Source organism: Haliotis asinina, chromosome 10, assembly GCF_037392515.1.
Source record: "Haliotis asinina isolate JCU_RB_2024 chromosome 10, JCU_Hal_asi_v2, whole genome shotgun sequence".
In the NCBI taxonomy this organism is placed as follows: Eukaryota; Metazoa; Mollusca; class Gastropoda; order Lepetellida; family Haliotidae; genus Haliotis; species Haliotis asinina.
The window spans coordinates 33,973,606-33,993,223 of record NC_090289.1 but is presented as its reverse complement, the minus strand read 5'-3'; the positions used below and the strand labels follow the sequence as shown (position 1 = coordinate 33,993,223).

Sequence of the window (19,618 nt, the reverse complement as noted above, 5' to 3'; positions counted from 1 at the left end):
TAATCTGTAACATGTAAGAATCAACTGAACCATTCCTTCATAACACCTTTGATATCACCATATCGGCGTGCTGTGGAACCCTGCCATGGAATATCACGTTGTCGCCCTCACAAAAACAGGCAAAAGGTGCCAAAATTAACCATAGTGACAACGTTACAATGTACCTTCTAGGACTTACGTGCTGTCCATATGGTCACCTCCCATGTCGTCATGCACCACACAATAAGTGATTCTTAGAAATAGTTGGAACCAGCAGCTGGTGATCCTCGACGTCTACAAAAGATAAGATATCAGGTCGTTCACTTTGTAGTCGAGAGTTATACAAGCATGACGTCTGTAATATCATTTTTTATTCTCTGTGCAATCTCGGTAAGTAAATATTCTTTTGGTATCTTGAGTAATATCTTTTCGGTACGGGTTTTCATAAATTTAGATGACAGCTTACATTGTGTAGTCTTGCTCCGATGTTGTATTGAATACTGAGCCCTTGGATGAACAGTAGTCCAATATCTTACAGAGGCAAGTCTAGAGGACGCCAGTGTGTCATTTATAAGTTTTCAGACATTTTCATTCAAACTGTAAATCTTTACGTCATAGACTTATGCAATTATGATGCCAGTCGAACATATGTATATTCAATATGTAGCCCTAGATTTGCCTCCCTGTATGCATGCACAGGTCTGTGACGCATTCCTAGATGTTATTTTCAGTCGATTCAGACGTTTTTTCTCTTTTGATGTGTTTTTCCCATACCTTAACAATGCCTTACGATAGTCTCAGAGCTAAGATCGAATAGTCTTAAGTACCTCTTGCGTTAAGGACAGAGTTTCAGCTTTCGTCAGCTTAGGTTTATTTTAACCATTCGGGTGAGATTTTCACAGTACTGAAGTTCAATGACGTATATCAATTTATGTATGATTCTCTTTGTGTGGACATAATTAAAGCGACTTACAAACATTACACTTGCTACAACATATAAGATGTGGTTGATCCACTCAAAATACGTAATCGTGGTGATAATGTATCCATAACAGTCATCGCCAAGTCAGACCATTCGATTTCTTTTGTCGCCTTTTGTGAGTTTCCGAGTTTCAGACACCAGTACTACTTTTCACGGGCTTCACTGTGTACTAACATCGTTAAAAATAGGGTGAACAGGGATGATTAAAAGGTATTACAAGTATTAAACGAACGTCCATTTTCTCAAAGATGTCTTCACATACGCACAGTGTATCACTTCTCTATGGACGGCTCATATAAATCAGATATTTTGCATTCCCATTTCATTATGACATACCGTATAGTAATTATTCCCTACCATAATCTCGTTTTGAGATGGAATCAAATAACTCAACGGTAAAATAATTCTGTCTAATCAAGCTGACCCCACATGCGAGATAAATTATATGGTACATTAATAAAACATTGAATGTGTTGAAGAGAACGGAATGCAAATACATTGTAGAACACTGTCGTAGAATTGAGGAAGATAGGGCCATGACTGAGGAATTCCTGTATATGTTTCTCGCGTCAGTGTCTGACCCATCGAAATGGCGAATTAAAAATATCCCGGATTTAGGCCCATGAACTTAAATGGAAATGAAACATTCGTTCATCTCACCTTGTGGTTTTCAACAAGTATCACTGAACGTGTAGGACCAACTCGCACCAAATATCGAACCTACAGAGGAACTACAGGCTTCCACATCTATAAGACAATCACAGCAATACTTACTTATCTGTGGCTCTCAGATTGGCGATGCAATTGTGGTGACAATACTTTCCGACAATACTGGTATTCATGTTTTCGTGTATTCCTCTCAGACGGCAAGTAAAGTGATCCATGTATCAATTCTATTTTTGTCTTTGTTCTAATCAGGCGAAAATGTGTTGCAGATTACATTTTAATACATAGAATGTGGTTTTCAAAGCATATACAAAATGTAGGGTATTCATACTTATAATAATAAGCTTCATCAATGCTCAGGTGCATACATCTGTGTGTTCCAGGTTGGTGCGGAGGTGTCTCTACGACAGACTGACCCCGATTTTCAAGTGCATGTGCCGGACACTAGTAACCCCACGTTCAGTCTGGACACGAGAAATGTGGGCATTCTTTCATGATGATTGTTTAAATTTCCATAATGGCGTCACTGTTCCAGTCAGGCTAACAAGCAGTTTTCCTGACAGCAAGGTGTACATTTTCAGCTTTGTGTGTGGCGTTGATTATCAGCTTGCGTATATCTATATCAGTATTTGTGGCCATGTTCATGTCTTCCGCCCCACATGGGTTCAATGAGTGAAGCCCATTTCTGGTGTCCCCCCGCCGTGATATTGCTGAAATATTGCTAAAAGCAGTGTAAAACTAACTCCTTCACTATTGACTTCCGTTGTATATATCAACTGTATATAACAGTTGTATGTAGTTAAGTGTACGTCATCTGTTTGAATCAACTGTATGTCTTGTGTTGCAGGATGTGGTGGCTGTCATCACCAAGTCCGGGTGCTACTTGTACCATCTGACTGTCCAGGAAGAGCTTGCTGCGGGTAACCCAGGCGGTGTGGACGACATGGATGTAGGCTACTACTACTACTACAACAACAACTACTACTACTACTACGACGACGACGACGACAATCATGATTACTTCCACTACTACAACAACTTCTACCACTACTGTTACTGCAGCAGCTAATACTACGACGACCATTACAACCATGACTACTACTACTACTACTACTACTACTACTACTACTATTACGTGTAAACCACAGGCTGTGGGGTAGCCTAGTGGTTAAAAATTTAGCGCGGGTTCCATTCCCCACATGGCTACAATGTGTGAAGCCTTTTCTGGAGTCTGTCGTCGTGGTGTTGCTGCAATATTGTTATAAGCGGCGTATAACTATACTCACTCTCCCTCCGTTACATATTACGTGAACCACACACACACAGCGCCTACGGAAACCGACTGGGCATGGTGTGAACACCTTGTGCCATACGTGTTGAGTCATGTCGACAACACGTTCGCTCGGACAGAGTTCGAATCCCACATTATGGGCACGAAACTGTCATAAATGGTGAAACAAAATATCCCGCAGAAAACATGTGTATTACACATTATATCCCTGACAGTGAGTGAGTGAGTGAGTTGACCTTTACGCCACATTCAGCAATATTCCAGCTACATGGTGGCAGTCTGTAAATAATCGAGTCAGGACCAGACAGTCCACTGATAAACAGCATAAGCATCGATCTGCGCAATTGGGAACCGATGACATGCGTCAACCAAGTCAGCCAGTCTGACCATCCGACCCCGTGAGTCGCCTTTTACGACGAGCAAGCATGGGTTGCTGAAGGAAGCATGGGTTGCTATTCTAACCCAGGTCAAATCCATGACAGTGTACGTTTCCAAAATGCAAACATTCATACATAATGTACACAATTAGTACTATGCGAAAGGTCATGCCGTATCCTGTCTTGTAATTTCTGGACATAAATTCCAATTTCTGTAATCAGTTAAACACGAGCGTTAAAAGTTCCCACTTATATTCTGGTCTGACACCGAAATACCGACACGAAATACATGCAAATTATCTCATAATTCATTTAGCCCCCATAAACTATACTGGAAAACGAATTTGAAATATATTAAAAACGAAAGTGGTGTTTTGCACGCTGTCGTAGGCTATATTAGATTCACAAATATTGAAAACTCTCAACATCGCTGGGCTTATGCTATTGTAATGCCTACAGAAATGAAGGTCTCTGGGAGGAGCTTATGCCGACGTTGACGAATCTGACGTTACAGGGAATTGTTTTGTGTCTTTTGTAACAAAATTTCACAAGTCGCGTCAGAGGGTATTGTTACGTGTTTGAAGAATCTGTGGCACTGAATTCTGACTGAAGATCTTCTCCTTTACAGCACGTTCTGATCGGAGCACTGAAGTCTGCGAAACACTTTCCCGTGGTAGCCATTCATGAATTTGGTCGTCTCAGCCATGGCATCAAGTCGAAATGTCATCAGAGTACTACTTTTGACATCAACGGTAAGAGTATCTCCGCGAGAGAGTGAATGCTTTGAAGTGAACGAGGTATAAACCGCTCCCCATTTCTGCTGTGCCGCCGTGATATTGCTGGAATAGTGATATAGGCGGCGTGAAACTGTACTCACTCACGACGTCTGCGAGCACGGTTTGATTCTAGAAAAGGTCGTTATCGAGTGGAACTGGAATGATACCTTGAGCCCATCTCACTTTTATGGATGTCAAATATCTGAGGATAAGGAAACTAAGAGAAATGTTGGTACATCCATTCTTTTTTGACCACGTGATAGGATTCAGTATCATTTGATGCATTGCATTGCTGATTATTCATTGTTGCTTCAATGGATAAAACACACTCTGAAGACCTGAGACTAAGCGGTGAGGTGCTATGTGTTTTGACCAGTACGCGTGGCGTTATTGACCAGTCGTTGTTTGCGTGTTTGACAACAGTACCAATTTGCAACAGATATGTTGTCGAATATATAACGCCACATATAAAATCTATTCCTAATCTGTTCTGTTTCAGATGTAATCAGGTCATAATGGCGAACATTGGACTGAGGTCTCTGTACAGCTGTCAATAAACACAATATAGTCATTTTGATTAGTACTTCGTCGGATCAAGAACTGACAATTAATCAGATTACCGCGTCGCCTTGTGCATACTTGAACATTCATCTCAAATAGGTCGGGTTGCAGTTGGGTTGAAGTAATTATCAAACGTTGTGTCCCTATTCTGACTTTAAATGATGCTTGATCTTAAGCCCCTGTCGGCAGCAGTCAAGCTGCGTGACGGCGTTTCCTGACTAACTGACCAGGCAATCCAGTGATCGACATACTGAGCACCGGTTTACGAAATTGGGATTCGCCAACCAAGTATTCCAGTATTATTGCAATAATACGGTCGAATCTACACCAGGACATCAAGTGATTGATATTAAGAGCAACGATCAATACCGCCGTCAACGAGACGGATCACCTGATCTATCTGGTAACGATATTTCCGGCCAGTGGGACAGGATAGTGGGTTCAGCGTTAACTCGTCACGCCAGGTTCGATTCCCTACATGAATACCATTTCTGGTGGCCCCTGTCCACGTTACAGATAAACTCCACAGAACGTAGTCTACTGTCCAGATGACGTAACGTGATCGGTGTATGTCGTAATGAACATCTCACGTACTACAGCCCGCCATTCGAAGAACTTACTTGACATATAAAGCTCACGATCATTAAAATACAAATGCGCATATAGTGGGTTGTTATTGCAGGCGATCATTACAATGTCATGTGTAATATTATAATATCAGGTGAGAGTATAACTGGATATCAAATGCCAGGTCAAATGAAGCTGTGATATTTATATCATCAAGAATGAAACCACAGATAGTGAGGACCACCAGTGCAGTGAGTGAACAGAAATACACTAAACAAACAAAAAACCCAACCCCCCCCTCCACCCCAAAAAACCCCACCCCCCAAAAAACCAAAAAAAACAACAACAACAAAACAAAACAAACAAAAAGAAAACCCAAAAAAAAACAAAAGAAAAAAAGAAAACCAACAAAAAACAATAAACAGAAACAAAAAAACAACAAAACAAAAAAACCAACCAACCAACCAAACAAAACAAAAAAACAAAAACCAAGACCACGTTACCCTCCCTGGTACCTATTTTCAGCTGGCGTTGCGATGCGAGGGCGCCCATGTTTCGGTCTGTAGACCCCAATCTGTCTGAATAACTGTTATAAGTGAAACGGTGGCATCCGAGGATGTTGGGAATGTCGACTCCCTCTGACCATTCCAATGGTTCTTTCTGTCTTTGCAGCTGTTAATCGTGACATATTGCTCGTACTTGTGTACCATATCATGCATTTAATCCTCCCTGTGTACGCTGCAGAATCCTCAACTGAATATTGCCACGTTTTGACGATAGGTATTGCTGTGAGTAAGCAGAAAATGGAAAACTATTACCAGAGATAATATTAGATGTTCCTAAACACTTTTTCACAATATGAAAAACATGTTTTACTTGTTTTCACTGATGCAGATCAGAAGAAAAGGGTAGGGGGATAACGTTTCTATTGGCGATTAGTACATGTAATGTTCTTGCTGTAACTAACAGGTATTCATTATTTCATAGTGAGTGAGTGAGTTTGTTTTTTCGAAACGTTTAGCTATATTCTATCAATATACCAGACATGATACCAGAAATATGCTTCACATACTGTACCTTGTGCAGAATCGAACCGGCGTGACGTGACAAGCGACCACTTTAACCACTTGACTATTCCACCGCCACATTACTTCATGTACATTTGTTGTCTTCTTGAGCTGTTGTGTTTTGCTGGGGAGTAGCAGTGATACGTTTGAAGGCTGAAATTTAGGTATGAATGGTAAGGGTCAAAGGAATAGCCTAGTGGTTAATGCGTCCTTTCGCCACGCTAAAGACCCAGGTTCGATTCCCCATGAACAGTGTGTGAAAGTCATTTTTTGTGTTCTCCGCTGTGATATTGCTGGGTTATTGTCTTTAGAACATTTGAACCTTTGATAGGTACTGGACAAGTGGGAATACCCCCAAAACATCTTTCCTGGATGTGATGAGAGCATAGCTGAAATGTTTCCCGGATTTACAAATAAGTTTGCGACAGTTCATAACAAATATAAACAACATAATTATAGGCATGTGTTCTCGGACAACAGGAATGGTACACAAATGCAAAAATTTGCAAGGTTTGTTCTTTTGGACTGAAAAATCGTATTGCTGATATCAACATTGATGTCAGTTTTTACAAAATCTGTAGATGTATTTTCTTGTGAATGTATTGTCTGGTCAGCGTAACTAGATGGTCAAGAGCCGAATCGCCGTATGGGAGGTGCACCGCCGTACGACGTCTGGCGTGAAACGTTCTTTATGGAGACTGACGGTGTATGTGCTCCTTATATAGTTCAGAACATGTTTAACCAAAGCGAACACATAGTGCAAAATCTTGTTTTCAGCGTCCCAGTCACCATTGTGTCTCTTGTGCCCTGTAGAGTCTTGCTCGGTTAATTATGTATTATTACATGTAGCAAAGTGCATCATCAACCTGGACAGCAACACAGCATTATTTGTTTGTATGCATGTTTGTTTTGTTTTATTTTTAGTCGTTTTTTATCTTATTCTATTATCATTGTATGTTGTTTAACGGCGCACCCAACAACATTTCAGCTATATGGTGACAGTCTGTGAATAATCGAGTGTGTATCATACAGTCCAGTGATCAACATCACGAGCACTGGTGTGCGCAATTGGGATACGATCACATGTGTCAACCAAGTCAGCAAGCCTGACCACCCGATCCTGATACGACATACAAGATTTGCTGGACACCAGTTCTAACCTGCACCTTCTCGGGTATTGTGCACAATAAAATATACACTCACTCATAAAAAACAAATTGCTACCGTTTTGTCAAAGAATCTCAATATCACAACTAAAAAATCAGTGCATGAAGTAGAACCCATTTTTGTCGTGTCAACAAATAGATTCCATCTGTAACAAATAATTAAAAACACAAGTACAAGTAAGATTAAGCAAAGAGTTTCTCTATCGCCTAATGAGGCCACTTGCGTGTTCCAACATTTGTGTTCGGATTTGGTTTAGTTAATAATTCACACTTGTTCCCCCGAAATAACCTGGCATAACGTCATACAGAGTGGGGCATGGACAAATTGCTGCGTCAATTGCTCCTACAAGTATAGCTGGAATCGATAAGATCTCCACTCCAACGAAGACAGTATTGTTCCCCCAACAATCTGTTTCCTTGTGACGAAGCCATGTAATACGATGCACGACATTTAAAGACCTCCAAAAGATTGTTCTAGGCATTCTTGAAACTCTTATTGCAAGCGATTTCTGCTGCACACTGTGGGTCGATAGCCTGAAATTGTCAAGTCGGCTGTTAACGGCTGTTAAACACTGCGAATGCTGAGGGCTTCTTGGGGCTGTTTAGGTTTGGCAGATGGTGTGATGGTTGTTGTGCCAGAAAGGCCAACTCGCCAAGTGTTTAACACTGGCACACGAACTAAGGTGAATAAGATTCCTGTTACAGGTGCCGTGAATAAGGAATGACTATTGCCTGTGTAATCTTACAAGTGTACGCACTAGCACAGCTGCTAATTTCCGGTGATATTTCGGTATATTTAAAGGATTTCGTTTATAGTAGTTCAAACAGTTCGTCCTTACATCAGGGATTTTTTTCTGGAGGCAGGAAAGGAAAGGACTGTTCAAGTTATAATACCTAAACATATACATCACCAGTTCCCGAACAGCCAGTCTTGATAATCTGCCGACTCCAATGTATGTAAAAGTCAAAAGTCATGTATATCGCATGATCGCTGACATCCATTGATGACGCCAAGTGTTTTTGCCAAGTTTGCCAATATGTTAAATTAAGAAATAAACATCACTACCTGTGCCAAAACAGCACTAGCGCACAATAGCTCGTCTCCAGTCTCTCCTATTACTTTTTACTCCATTTATTGTCACAAACTAGTACGCTACCGCATAACCCTTTCCGGGGTAGCTCAGTAGTCAATGCTATCGCTAATGATTTAGTCGAGTTCAAGCTTCAAAACGTTTTCGGTGAACACATTCCTTTTTCTTAGGACAAAACTGACTTTTGCAAGCGCTTGCAAGCATCGCCCTTTCCGCAAACACCATCATTGGACTTTAAGCGTTTACAAGCCACAGAAGCTTCTATAAATTGACATTTAAGAATATTTTATGATCAGAATTGTATAAAACACTCAGCTTTTACTGCTTGAATCTAATGTCACGGAACATAACAATTGGGTTATGGTACGGCGTTCCCTCTGATGAAGGCGCTGGAATTAAGAGGTTCGTTTGTCAGGACGAAGTACGGGTTCGATTCTCCACATGGATGGAAATGTATGAATCCCTTTCCTGGTGTCCTCAAATTGCAGGAATGTTGCTAAAAGCGGCGTAACGCCATACTCGCTCGGTCACTTACTTTCAGACGCTGGATTTCTACAACGAACATATACTGTATATATTACATATATTATTTGTCCGGTCCACTAAGCTAGCGACGTAAATATTTGCGCCTTCAGACATTACTCACTCTCCCCGCCACTGTAATCTTCAGTAACGCAACGTTAACGTCTCTGAAGTACCCCCCGAAGAGTGCTCAACGCTGCAATGTGTCTACCACCAATGTAGATCTGTGTACAAATATTTACGGACAACAACACCTTATGGCTCAGATAACAACACCCGTTAGTATCCGTGACCTAGATGCATATGATCGCGTTACAATCCAGACATCACCATGCGGCCACTAGCAGAGTCGTTGTACGGGTAAGCCAAAATTTCCTGTTGTAATCAGTCTTACACATCACGGACATCCACCGTTCTATCCCTATAGTGATTAGTTATCTTTGCTCGACCCCTTGACCTTGACAGAGAACGGTTTGACTGATCATGACTGAAGCACGATTTCAGGTCTAGGGGTGTAAACCTCTAACGACCTAGTTTTACAACGGATACACTGACCGGACTTTATTCTGAGTGATATAGGCACATATGTACACTGCAAGGATATGTGGGTGGGTTTGTATTCGTTGCACTGAGGTTTTGACTATGTTTGTGTCAGATAACACGTACAAATATTACCTGGAGCTGTCTTGTTTATCTTGGTTTTGACGATGACACACATATCATGTTTGTTATTCGCAAACAGCTGTTGTTACTGGTTTTGGGTGATCAGTTTGTTTATACCTTGTGGAACCTGTTTTGATTGTTGTCTATGGTTGATATTCATATAGACTCAAAACAGAGAGAAGCAAATTATAAACATATTGACGATTCAATATGTGATATACGTACTGGTACGTACATACCCTGCATGTGTTTTGAGTTAATGACCTAGATATACTCTCTTCGAAAAAGAAACGCATAGGTGATTTTGAGAGCATTGGAGTCATGTACCTGATGAAGAAACGATACAAATATACTGTTTCTTTCCAAAAACGTCATCTTTGTATGATTGTAAATAACTTCAACGCCAATTTAAACTTTCGACCTTGTTTGAAAAAGTATTCGCCACAACGTCACCATGAAAACATGTGAAGTAAAATGCACGTCCAAGTAAGCGGTGGTATCGTTTTCTAAAAGAAGGCAAACGTTTTATTTAATTTTGTCATTGACCTTTGCTTGAAAAAGAGTAAATCATCATGCCACGACTAAGTGCCGTTAATCGAAACACGGTCATAGGCTGGGGAGGTGCAGTCTGCAGTTGCCCAACATTTCAACGTTCATCAGAGTACCACAACTCGCCCGGGATCGCTACATCCGGGTTGTTCACTTGCGTCATCGCCTTGCCAAAGCTGCTGAGACTGTCAGGAATCGATTGCATGTGGATTCGACCGGGAAGTTGTCGCCCCTGTTTTGAGAGACTACACACACAATCGCTTGCGGTGGTGTAGTGGAGTCCGGACCTGGAACATCAGAAACGCGAGGCTAGTCTGGTGCAGTGATGAATCGCGATTTCATCTTTACTGGTGATATGGAAGACAGCATGTTTACCGTTGGAGAATTGAACATTTACCCCTTATTGCATTCGACAGATCGACAGATGTAGGTGGTGTCATGGTGTGAGATGCGATATCCGACACACAAAGATCTGATTTAGTAGTAGTTCAGAGGAATGGCACATCAATTAGGTACGTCAGAGAAGTCCTTGCACGTAACATGCTTCCGATTATGGACCGACAGAAGGTGTTACAGCATGACAACGCAACGTCACATACAGCACGCGTCATGGTCCGGTGCCTTGCCAGTTTTAACGTCAATGTCTTGCCATGGCCTTCTCAGCAGATCTTAACCCGATAGATCACCTGTGGGAACAACACGATCGACGACAACGTCAGATCACGCCGCAAACGCTTCCATAACTGACCATCATCTTCCGGGAAGATTGGGGAAGAATTAAGCAAGAGAGACTTCGTACGAACCGTGTCACACCCACACATTATGGACCAAGTGAACCGAAACACTGTGACACATGATACAGTTGTGTTGGCAAGTACTTTGTCTATAGACGTGTCAATTTTCACCTGAAATAATTGCTCTTAGTCTAACACAATAAAGGTTTCTAAAAATAGCTTATGCGTTTCTTTTTTTGAAAAGTGTAACTACAAGGTTTTATATATCACTAAGTACGCAGTTGGGATTGTGATGGACATTGTATTCGTCTTGTCAATAGCAAATCTTATTACAGGACTGAGTCTCAATGATGTTTACCACAATTTGCACTCTTTACACCCAATAATATCGTTTAACGAGTTTGGTTTTGGCAAAGCGTTGAGGCTTATTATGATGTTTACAGTCAGGCTTGTCCGGCTCATCATCACCCTTGTTCCCTCTACACTCAGCCCAGCCTGGGATTTCTCCCAGGATGCGCTGCGTAATCGAATCCACCAAGTACTTTGTGGAGAATATTACGGCTCCTCAACACTGCAGCCTTCTCGTCTATTCAGAATGGAGGACAGGTCAGGCGGTGCCAAACCAAGGGTACCTAGAACAATGGGGATGACAGTGTACTTCGGACGCAAGCGTCACATTACAAGGGCGAAGTGGACACATGGCCATGGTTTTCATGAATTTTGCCAATTACGTTGCTGTCAAAAGGCACAGAAAATTCAATAACACGAATCAGTCGTTGTCTTTATCAAAAAGGAAAAGATCAGGTTTGTTGACAGGGATTCCTCTAATGATGTATATGGGCCTATTCCTAAGTTTAAAAACATAATTTTTCATGAAGCCCTGGACATGTTCACGGTTGCACCTTAGATGGGGCACAGCCGCAGGCACGGCGAAGACGGTAACAGACACAACACGCCTTGCCATTGTGCTATTTCAGATATGGTGTGGTTGTTCCAAGGAAGGGCATCCATTGACAAGGTGTTTAATAATCTCAGTAAATTTATTAAATAATCAGAATTTCATGCTGTTATATTCACTACAATGGCAAGGATACCTTGGATTTGAGCTAACAAATCTTCAAAGAAACCATGACTTCTATAAATAGATAGATTTTGAACGTCTATTTCGACAGACGAACCAACATTCCACACTTGCGATAAGTACTCTGTAACGACTAAACGCTAATACCATACAACCACACTGAGCCGGGATATAACACGTGTTTACGTTGACAAAATAGACATATCGACTTTACAACAGAACTCTTCTATATAATCTGTGTGTAAATAACATTAACAGACTTTGTTTGACGTGATATCAGGATACATGCCCTTCACTGATAGATCTAAATCAACCACTCATCGTCCAGACGCATCACTCCTGTCAGACAATGCGTATAAAGAGAAGGTTTAGCATCCCACTGAGACAGTAATGAAAGATGTATATAAAGTAGAACAGAATCAATGCTATACAGGATGTAAAGTACTCTGTTTGCGTGTTCTTAGGAATGTACGTTTACTTCTGTTCTGCAATTCACATGTCAACTAATTGCCTACCACGCCTTATCAAGCTTGTTAGAACTAACGGTATTCTGAAGACGTCCAAATTGAAATACGATCGATTTAGTATGTAAGTCACGTTTGGGCTTAGGGATTACCAACAGGAAATGGAATGATGGGAAACAATTAACAAGGTATGTGGTTGTCTACGACCTTACCAAAATAGGGTTCGATTACCCTGGAATCGTACACCGAAATGTTGGGATGGTGCTGCTGGAAATGAAAACGTCGGATATAAACTTACTTGTAAGTTAGGGGAAATACGTTTTGCAAAATGTTGATATAACATAACTTTATAATGACAATACAATTTCATTCATCACCATACTACCATTGTAATGGTAATCAGCGCTTATGCGCAATATCCCGATGATATTCACTGTTGTTACCATCTTAAGCTCTGTGATCGCTTACATATTTATTCAAGACCAGGATTTCCGGAAAAATGAATGTTTAAATCCCATGGTCCGACACATTATGGTCCGACACATTACTGTATTCATCTCAGAAAATGTCAGTTACTCAAAAGTACAAAATGATTCATAATGACGCGAGTTCCTTCAACGTAGCATTAATATTACAAACAAAAGAAAAGTGGACAGGCAGTAATATTTCACACATTTGTCATACCTGCTATGAAGAAAACAACACAGCTATATGACTTAATCAACACCGAAAAAAGACGAAAGCGTACATCTGCATTTATTTGATCAGTTCGTTAAGGACCCCAAGGAACTAACTGCCTGTGGGCTTTATGAGGACGATCCAGAAAGTGATGTATTTCACACGCTTCATTTGGGTTCAATTCCTGGTCATTACACGATCTATTCAGAACCAAGACCTTCCATTTCTGGGGACAAATTGGACAGGTTTTCATATTCCTGGTTTCTTTTACTTTTCTTATGAGTCGTTCGCTTGAATTGGCTAACAATGTGTCTCGTTATATCCAGATAGCGAGAGGCTACAGTGCCTAATATACTGTAGACCTCCATCTGTAGAAGATGAACCTGAGAAGGGGACAGCAATTTGTGTCAATTTTGAAGCTCTTTATTGTAATTCAAGCTCGTGTGGAAGACGTCCCTGTGGCACTACAACCCTTTGGATCTTAGAATAAGTCTTCATTCCGATTCAGGAAAAATATGTTTCATTCATATCTGTAATGAAACCGGGACCAGATTTTACCGGTTCTGTACAAAAATGGTACAAAAATATGTCTCGCCAAAATATCATATAGTTATTGTTTTTCTATACGTTGCCATTATTGGTACATAAAATTACAAAAATATCTCTAAACTCCTTGCACTAAATGCTCCTCCAGTAAGTCCAGGTTTTACCTTTACTAATCGTTTCGTAATCAACTGTTTTGGAATTCTTTAAAGGAAAGACCAGTGGCGTTGCTGACGGAAAATGTTTTTAAGAAACCATTTAAATATGTCGATAGCTCTGAGAAGTAGTTATTGGCGGATTCTAATTGACTTCCGTGTGGAGTGCATCAGGGGAGACGCGATAGTTTTGCTTCCTGTTGTTTTGATTCATGTTTAGTTAACTTTTCTCGTACACCTGGGACTAATTAACCATGGTTGTGGTTTTCGTCTCTTGAAGGGCTGTTATCGATACGTACACCTTTATCTTTGAATGCTACAGCGAAGCCTTGGTTACGAGTCATATCTGACTTACTTTAAGAAAATCATCTTGACCATTTCATCGTGGTGGACAGTTTATGTTTGGTGATAGTTACTGACCGTCAGTTTGGCAGTTCTCTGCGAGTGAGTAAGATTGAACGCTATTGTGAACAGCGATTCAGCTGAGTCAAAAGACCCGAGGTTTATTCCATGCCATGATGCATGTCAAGAAGATAAACTGTGTTCTAGGTGCTCTAAGTGAATTTATCTATAAGTGTGTAGGGCATTACGCCGATTTTTAACAATATTACAAAGATATCACGAGTGCAGACACCATGGCTTCAGATGTTGTACGCATGTAGAGAATAGAACCCGGCGTTACGTAACGCCACGAGGCTATTTGAAATGTCACTGAGTTAACAACAGCCAAGTGCCCTACCAGCTACTAACCCCCACTATCATTAACTTACCTTACTGAGGGACACCGGCAGGTACATGTATGATGCTCTCGCCCACCAAACAAACACGGAATTATAGCAATTCTTTGATGGAAAACGTAAATACGTTTATAAATGTATGAATATATTTTAATGAATTTAATGAAGCTCCATGATGCGGGCAGGGGAAAATAGGAATCTTGACATCAGAGGGGACTAACGGGATCGAGGTCCCAGGCGTGGCTTATACTTACCATTATCTTACAAATGTTTGTGTCGCCAGCTACTGTTCTTTCCAACACAATTATTACAATTAAATTTCATGATTAATTACAGACCGCAACCATATAGTTGTCATATTAATGGGTGTAAGACAACAAACAACTTCCATCACGCTGCGCTGAGTTTAATCATAATTACGGAAGAGAATCACATGTGTAGATCCAGATGCTCCTACGTTCATAAACACTAACTATAGTCACAAATTGTCACAAACTACCACAAATACAAAATGACCCTCCCGAACTAGGAATTAATAAATTCAATCTGTAATATTCCAAAATGTCCATGTATTCCTTAATACGAGCCCAAAGCATGAAAACTACCTTAATTACTCGCGGTGACGTCACACGGACAACTCAATGACAATTTGGTTATTCCGCCTGTCAATTATTGCTTCAAACACTGCGTTAGCCAGTCCATTGATCTACTTATCAGACAGTTGTCAATCTTAAAGCATGCACTGGACATATCCTGATACCCTTACAATAACAGTATTTCCATTACTCAAATTATCCCCATTGATTAATCACTTAAAACACAACCTCGACGAAGAAAACCCCATAAACTTGGGGCTGACGGTGAGATGGCACCATTATCTGATTTATTCATCGATCACATTTTCCCCAAGACTATTTTCAGGATCAGCGATACAAATCTGGGTCCTCACGCGGCGTTCTACTGGGAGGAGGTTTGTGATAAGACAACATCTTCTCTGCAACGACATGAAAGAGTGTAAACAAACCTGTGACAACTCACAGACTGTTCTTTTCTGAAACCCTCTAACCGCTGCAAACCATTGCGTTTTGGTGGACATAAGACTGTTTCTCAAGGGACTTAAAACAAGATACTGCTGATAACACAACAAGCTAAAGGATAATTGTATTGTTGGGAGCAGATGAGTTAGATTCATTCTAATTATTCGGTTTTCGTTTGTTTTCGTTATGGCTAGCAGAATGGTGTTAACATCATATGACACAATATCACGTGAACGTTCGTGAAAGGATTGGGACACACTTTGTTTATAAAACTCAGGTATTTAAGAATATTGTTTTTGAAAGAATATAACTATATATATAACTATAAATGGACATTTTACTGACGTATTTTTTGTAAAATTAGAAGCGTTCAGTTTCTTTAAAAACGATTAACGGCTAGGATATTTTACAAAAATACTGAGTTTCTCAGATCAAAATGCTACTTATTGAAATTCGTAAGTGACATATAGGATTTACATTAACTTCAGTTATACACTCGATAGAAAAAAAGAGTCAATAGAATATCATTAATGTCATCAACTATATAGAATTTAGAAAATACCGATATCATACAGGGAAACCCCTGGAATGTATTGTCACAACCCCAAGACGAATTCTCTTTTAATTTATGATTGAAAGTTAGGTACATGATTCTTCATGGCCCATATTTTGAAAAAAAACCAGACAAGCAAACAAACAAAAAAAACCCCAAAACATCAAGATGTTTCAAGGAGTTCTTGAAAGGCATCTAGTAGATGGACAAGCATGAATAAATGACAGATTTGTATGGATAACAACTTTTCAGTCCTTTATTATACAACGTTTCAGAGCTTTGCGTTTTATTTCCCCTTCATTTTAAAGGCGTACATTTCATTGCTCGGTGACGCTTCATCACGTTTCCGTGGCAACCCTCCCCAGGAGCGTGACAGCTGGAAAACAATATAACCCACTCCAATTGGAACCGCCAAACTCCGCCGAGAAGCTGTATCCCTCACAACGATAATATGACGCACGCGATGCAAGGAGTTTGAAAACCGGCCGATTAGCTGTTTTTAAGTTCGCTATACACGCACATATTTTACCTACTTTAACTGCTTTATCTAAACTATTTTATACATCGAATCGTTTGTACACCCAACTGAAACATAATTAACCATTTTTCTTGCAGTTTTAAGCTTGTCAGAATGTGATTCGGTAACTTATAAAATCTAGTCGGGAGGCAGACGCCATCTTCTTTACATAGACAGAAGCGATCTTCAAAATACTATAAGATGATATTTCATGCATATAACTCATCAGTAAGATGAATACGTTGTACGCGAGTGGTGGCGAGAAGTGGCGAGTGGTCCTGTGCGCAGTGCTCAGGTCACCATCAGTTGAAGTTAAGTACCGTCGAGCTCGGACAGTCCTTGGATGGGTGATCGTGTTTGGCAGTTTAACTCCTGAGAGTTAGGACTTCGGTCCTGCCCCACAACCAAGCACATGGGAAACATGTGGTTTCACCTTAGGCAAGTGAGTTTGTTCAAATTTGCCTCGGTGAGATAGAGTCCTGTGACTATAACCTTCTAGCGCCTAAGAGGCAGCTTGAGTTATCCGGGGTAATGATAATCTGATTCTGATTAGAGCGTCCAGTGAGCAACTCGTCAGATGGAAACTACGCCCTATATAAGTGAATTATTATCATTATTATCATTACGCTATTGGCTCGGGTGACACTGATACAACGAGGCGTGATCTGACCGCATTACCCTCTGGAATAGCGTACAACTTCTATTGAATAAACATGTTTTATCTTTATGTATTGAATTCACATGGTGAAGGATCAAGAAATAGCCCTGGAACGCTTTTTTAAAATCTATCTAAACGTTCACTAGAGTGGTAAAGATGTTTCATTTTCACATATGGAATGTTCAACAAAGCTTAATTCTAATTCAGCTCAGTATGTAAGATGATTTCTGATTGGTCAGTGCTATAACATTCCGACCGTATAATCTGCAAAGACGGTTGCAAATTTGAAACCAGATTCACCAAAACCTTTGAGTGTATCACTATTAAAATAACACTTTTTTCAGGGCATTGTCATTTGCAGAAGCCCTAGGTCAGTTAACTTCCCGATTCCACTAAAATGGAAGGAATTTAAATTTTTCTGCCTCTAAGTACCATTAAGTCCAACAAGCCTGTCCTATATTTGGCAAATATGGCTCTATTACAGTCAAAAGTTAGTTTAGATAAATACAATTTAGGTGTTAGAGATTGAAATGTTCTATACAATTCATAACGAGGGCTACATTCTAGAGTGAAATGCTATTCCTGTTTAAAACATACTTACCGCTCAATTATGAAATTCTTTTAAAAACATAAAGACATCCCCAACACCCTGGCTAATCCATACCCGTGCATACCCATGAGAAAACAGAAGATTTCTTATATGTAATGTCCAAAATATTTCACCCATAGTATCTAGATGAACCATCATATACGATGTTTTTGGTAGACGACTTCAATCATTATCAGAATCCTAAACCAGTATTTAAGGGATTGTATTTGTGAATTGATTATATATGGGGTGTCTCCCGCATTCACGGTAAACCATACAATGTGGAGTAGTGCCAAGTATCACTACCACAATATAGTGAGTACTTTCCACTTGTGTCGGGTACAGATTTACACTACCGATTGTTTATGTGTATGATTGTCTTAGGAACTGTGATCTCTGGTTCGCTGTTTACTAACTCACAATTGGAAAATGTGTGTTGTAATCAATATCTACCAAAAGAGGAAACCTTTTTATGTATGTCTTGTGACGTCAGTTCAGTGGAGTGTGACCTGACTTTGTCGTCAAACAGTGCACTACACGCACGTGAAAAGTGTTTGACAGGAGGTTAGTCTCTACCCCTGGGTCATTAAACACATTCTTATGTGTTCTAACGACATTGAAAGTAACCCCGGGCCCTCTCCGCTTAGTTAAAGAAGCAATTCTACAAGAGTTACGTGACGTCAAATGTGATCTGACTTTTCAAATTAGTGCCGTGAAAACTGAAAGAGCGAGTCTAAACACCAAATACAACCAACTTGAGAAATCAGTTGGTAATATGCATGCGGACATGATCACTCTTACCCATAAGCAGGGCGTTACGTACAGAGATACTGATGCGGTTTCTGAAAAGGTAAAGTCTGTTTTTGATCATTCATAAAAAAATTGACGTTGAACTCGACAAACTTGAGGCTTACAGTCAGCGGAACAACGGCATACCAGAGGGAGAAAATGAGAAATCCATAGAGTGTAAGGAAACAGCTCTGAATGTTTTAAATGAAAATGCTGCATTCAAAACATGGCAGTCATATGACGTCATCAGGGACCACCGTCTTCGCGCTAAACGCCCAACTCTGACATACCACGCCCAATGATTCTGAAACTGCATACATCTGACGACAAGGTTCGACCCCTGAAGGCGAGAGTGGTCCTGAAAGAAAACGGTATGGAATTGTGAGCGACCTAACAACACACCAGCGTAAGCAACTGTGTCAGTGTCTCGTAGAGGTAGTGTTCCAGCTGCCTCGGACCAGCGTGATACTTCACGTAGCACAAGTAGGAGGATCCCAACACGGAATCAGAACCGTAAAGATGCTACTGCTCAGTAGTGCAAGTGCCTAGCGGTGTTGCCAGACTCGAGTTTGACGTGTGCAGTGTTGTCAGACATGTGTTGTTCAGAAACGACCAGTCTCAGTGACCGTACGATATGGCGCTGAAATGACACGAAACTTTGACAAATTGTCTTTGGCGTGAGTTTGACAACATGTTTGTCTTGTGAAGGCAGCTTTAGATCATGGAACAAGATTTATGGCGTCATGGAATAAGATTTATGACGTCATGGAATAAGATTTATGGATCATGGAATAAGATTTATGGCACTTGACGTCACCTGCTGTGA

At 40.5% G+C, this 19,618-nt stretch overlaps 2 protein-coding genes across 2 annotated transcripts in view; both read left to right on the top strand.

Annotated features, from left to right (window-relative positions):
• The first annotated feature begins 327 nt into the window (after window positions 1–327).
• Window positions 328–4,587, top strand: LOC137298663 (uncharacterized). The gene is made up of 5 exons (XM_067830947.1): window positions 328–369; window positions 2,011–2,106; window positions 2,475–2,576; window positions 3,924–4,047; window positions 4,571–4,587. The coding sequence occupies exons 1-5, from the start codon at window positions 328–330 to the stop codon at window positions 4,585–4,587; spliced, it is 381 nt and encodes a 126-aa protein (XP_067687048.1).
• A 4,787-nt stretch (window positions 4,588–9,374) lies between these two features.
• LOC137298333 (membrane-associated transporter protein-like) overlaps window positions 9,375–19,618 on the top strand; it is a 50,917-nt gene continuing 40,673 nt past the window's right edge. Inside the window, exon 1 of the mRNA XM_067830544.1 lies at window positions 9,375–9,405. Within this exon, the coding sequence (XP_067686645.1) occupies window positions 9,377–9,405 (29 nt within the window). The 5' untranslated portion in view covers window positions 9,375–9,376. The remainder of the gene's footprint in view (window positions 9,406–19,618) is intronic.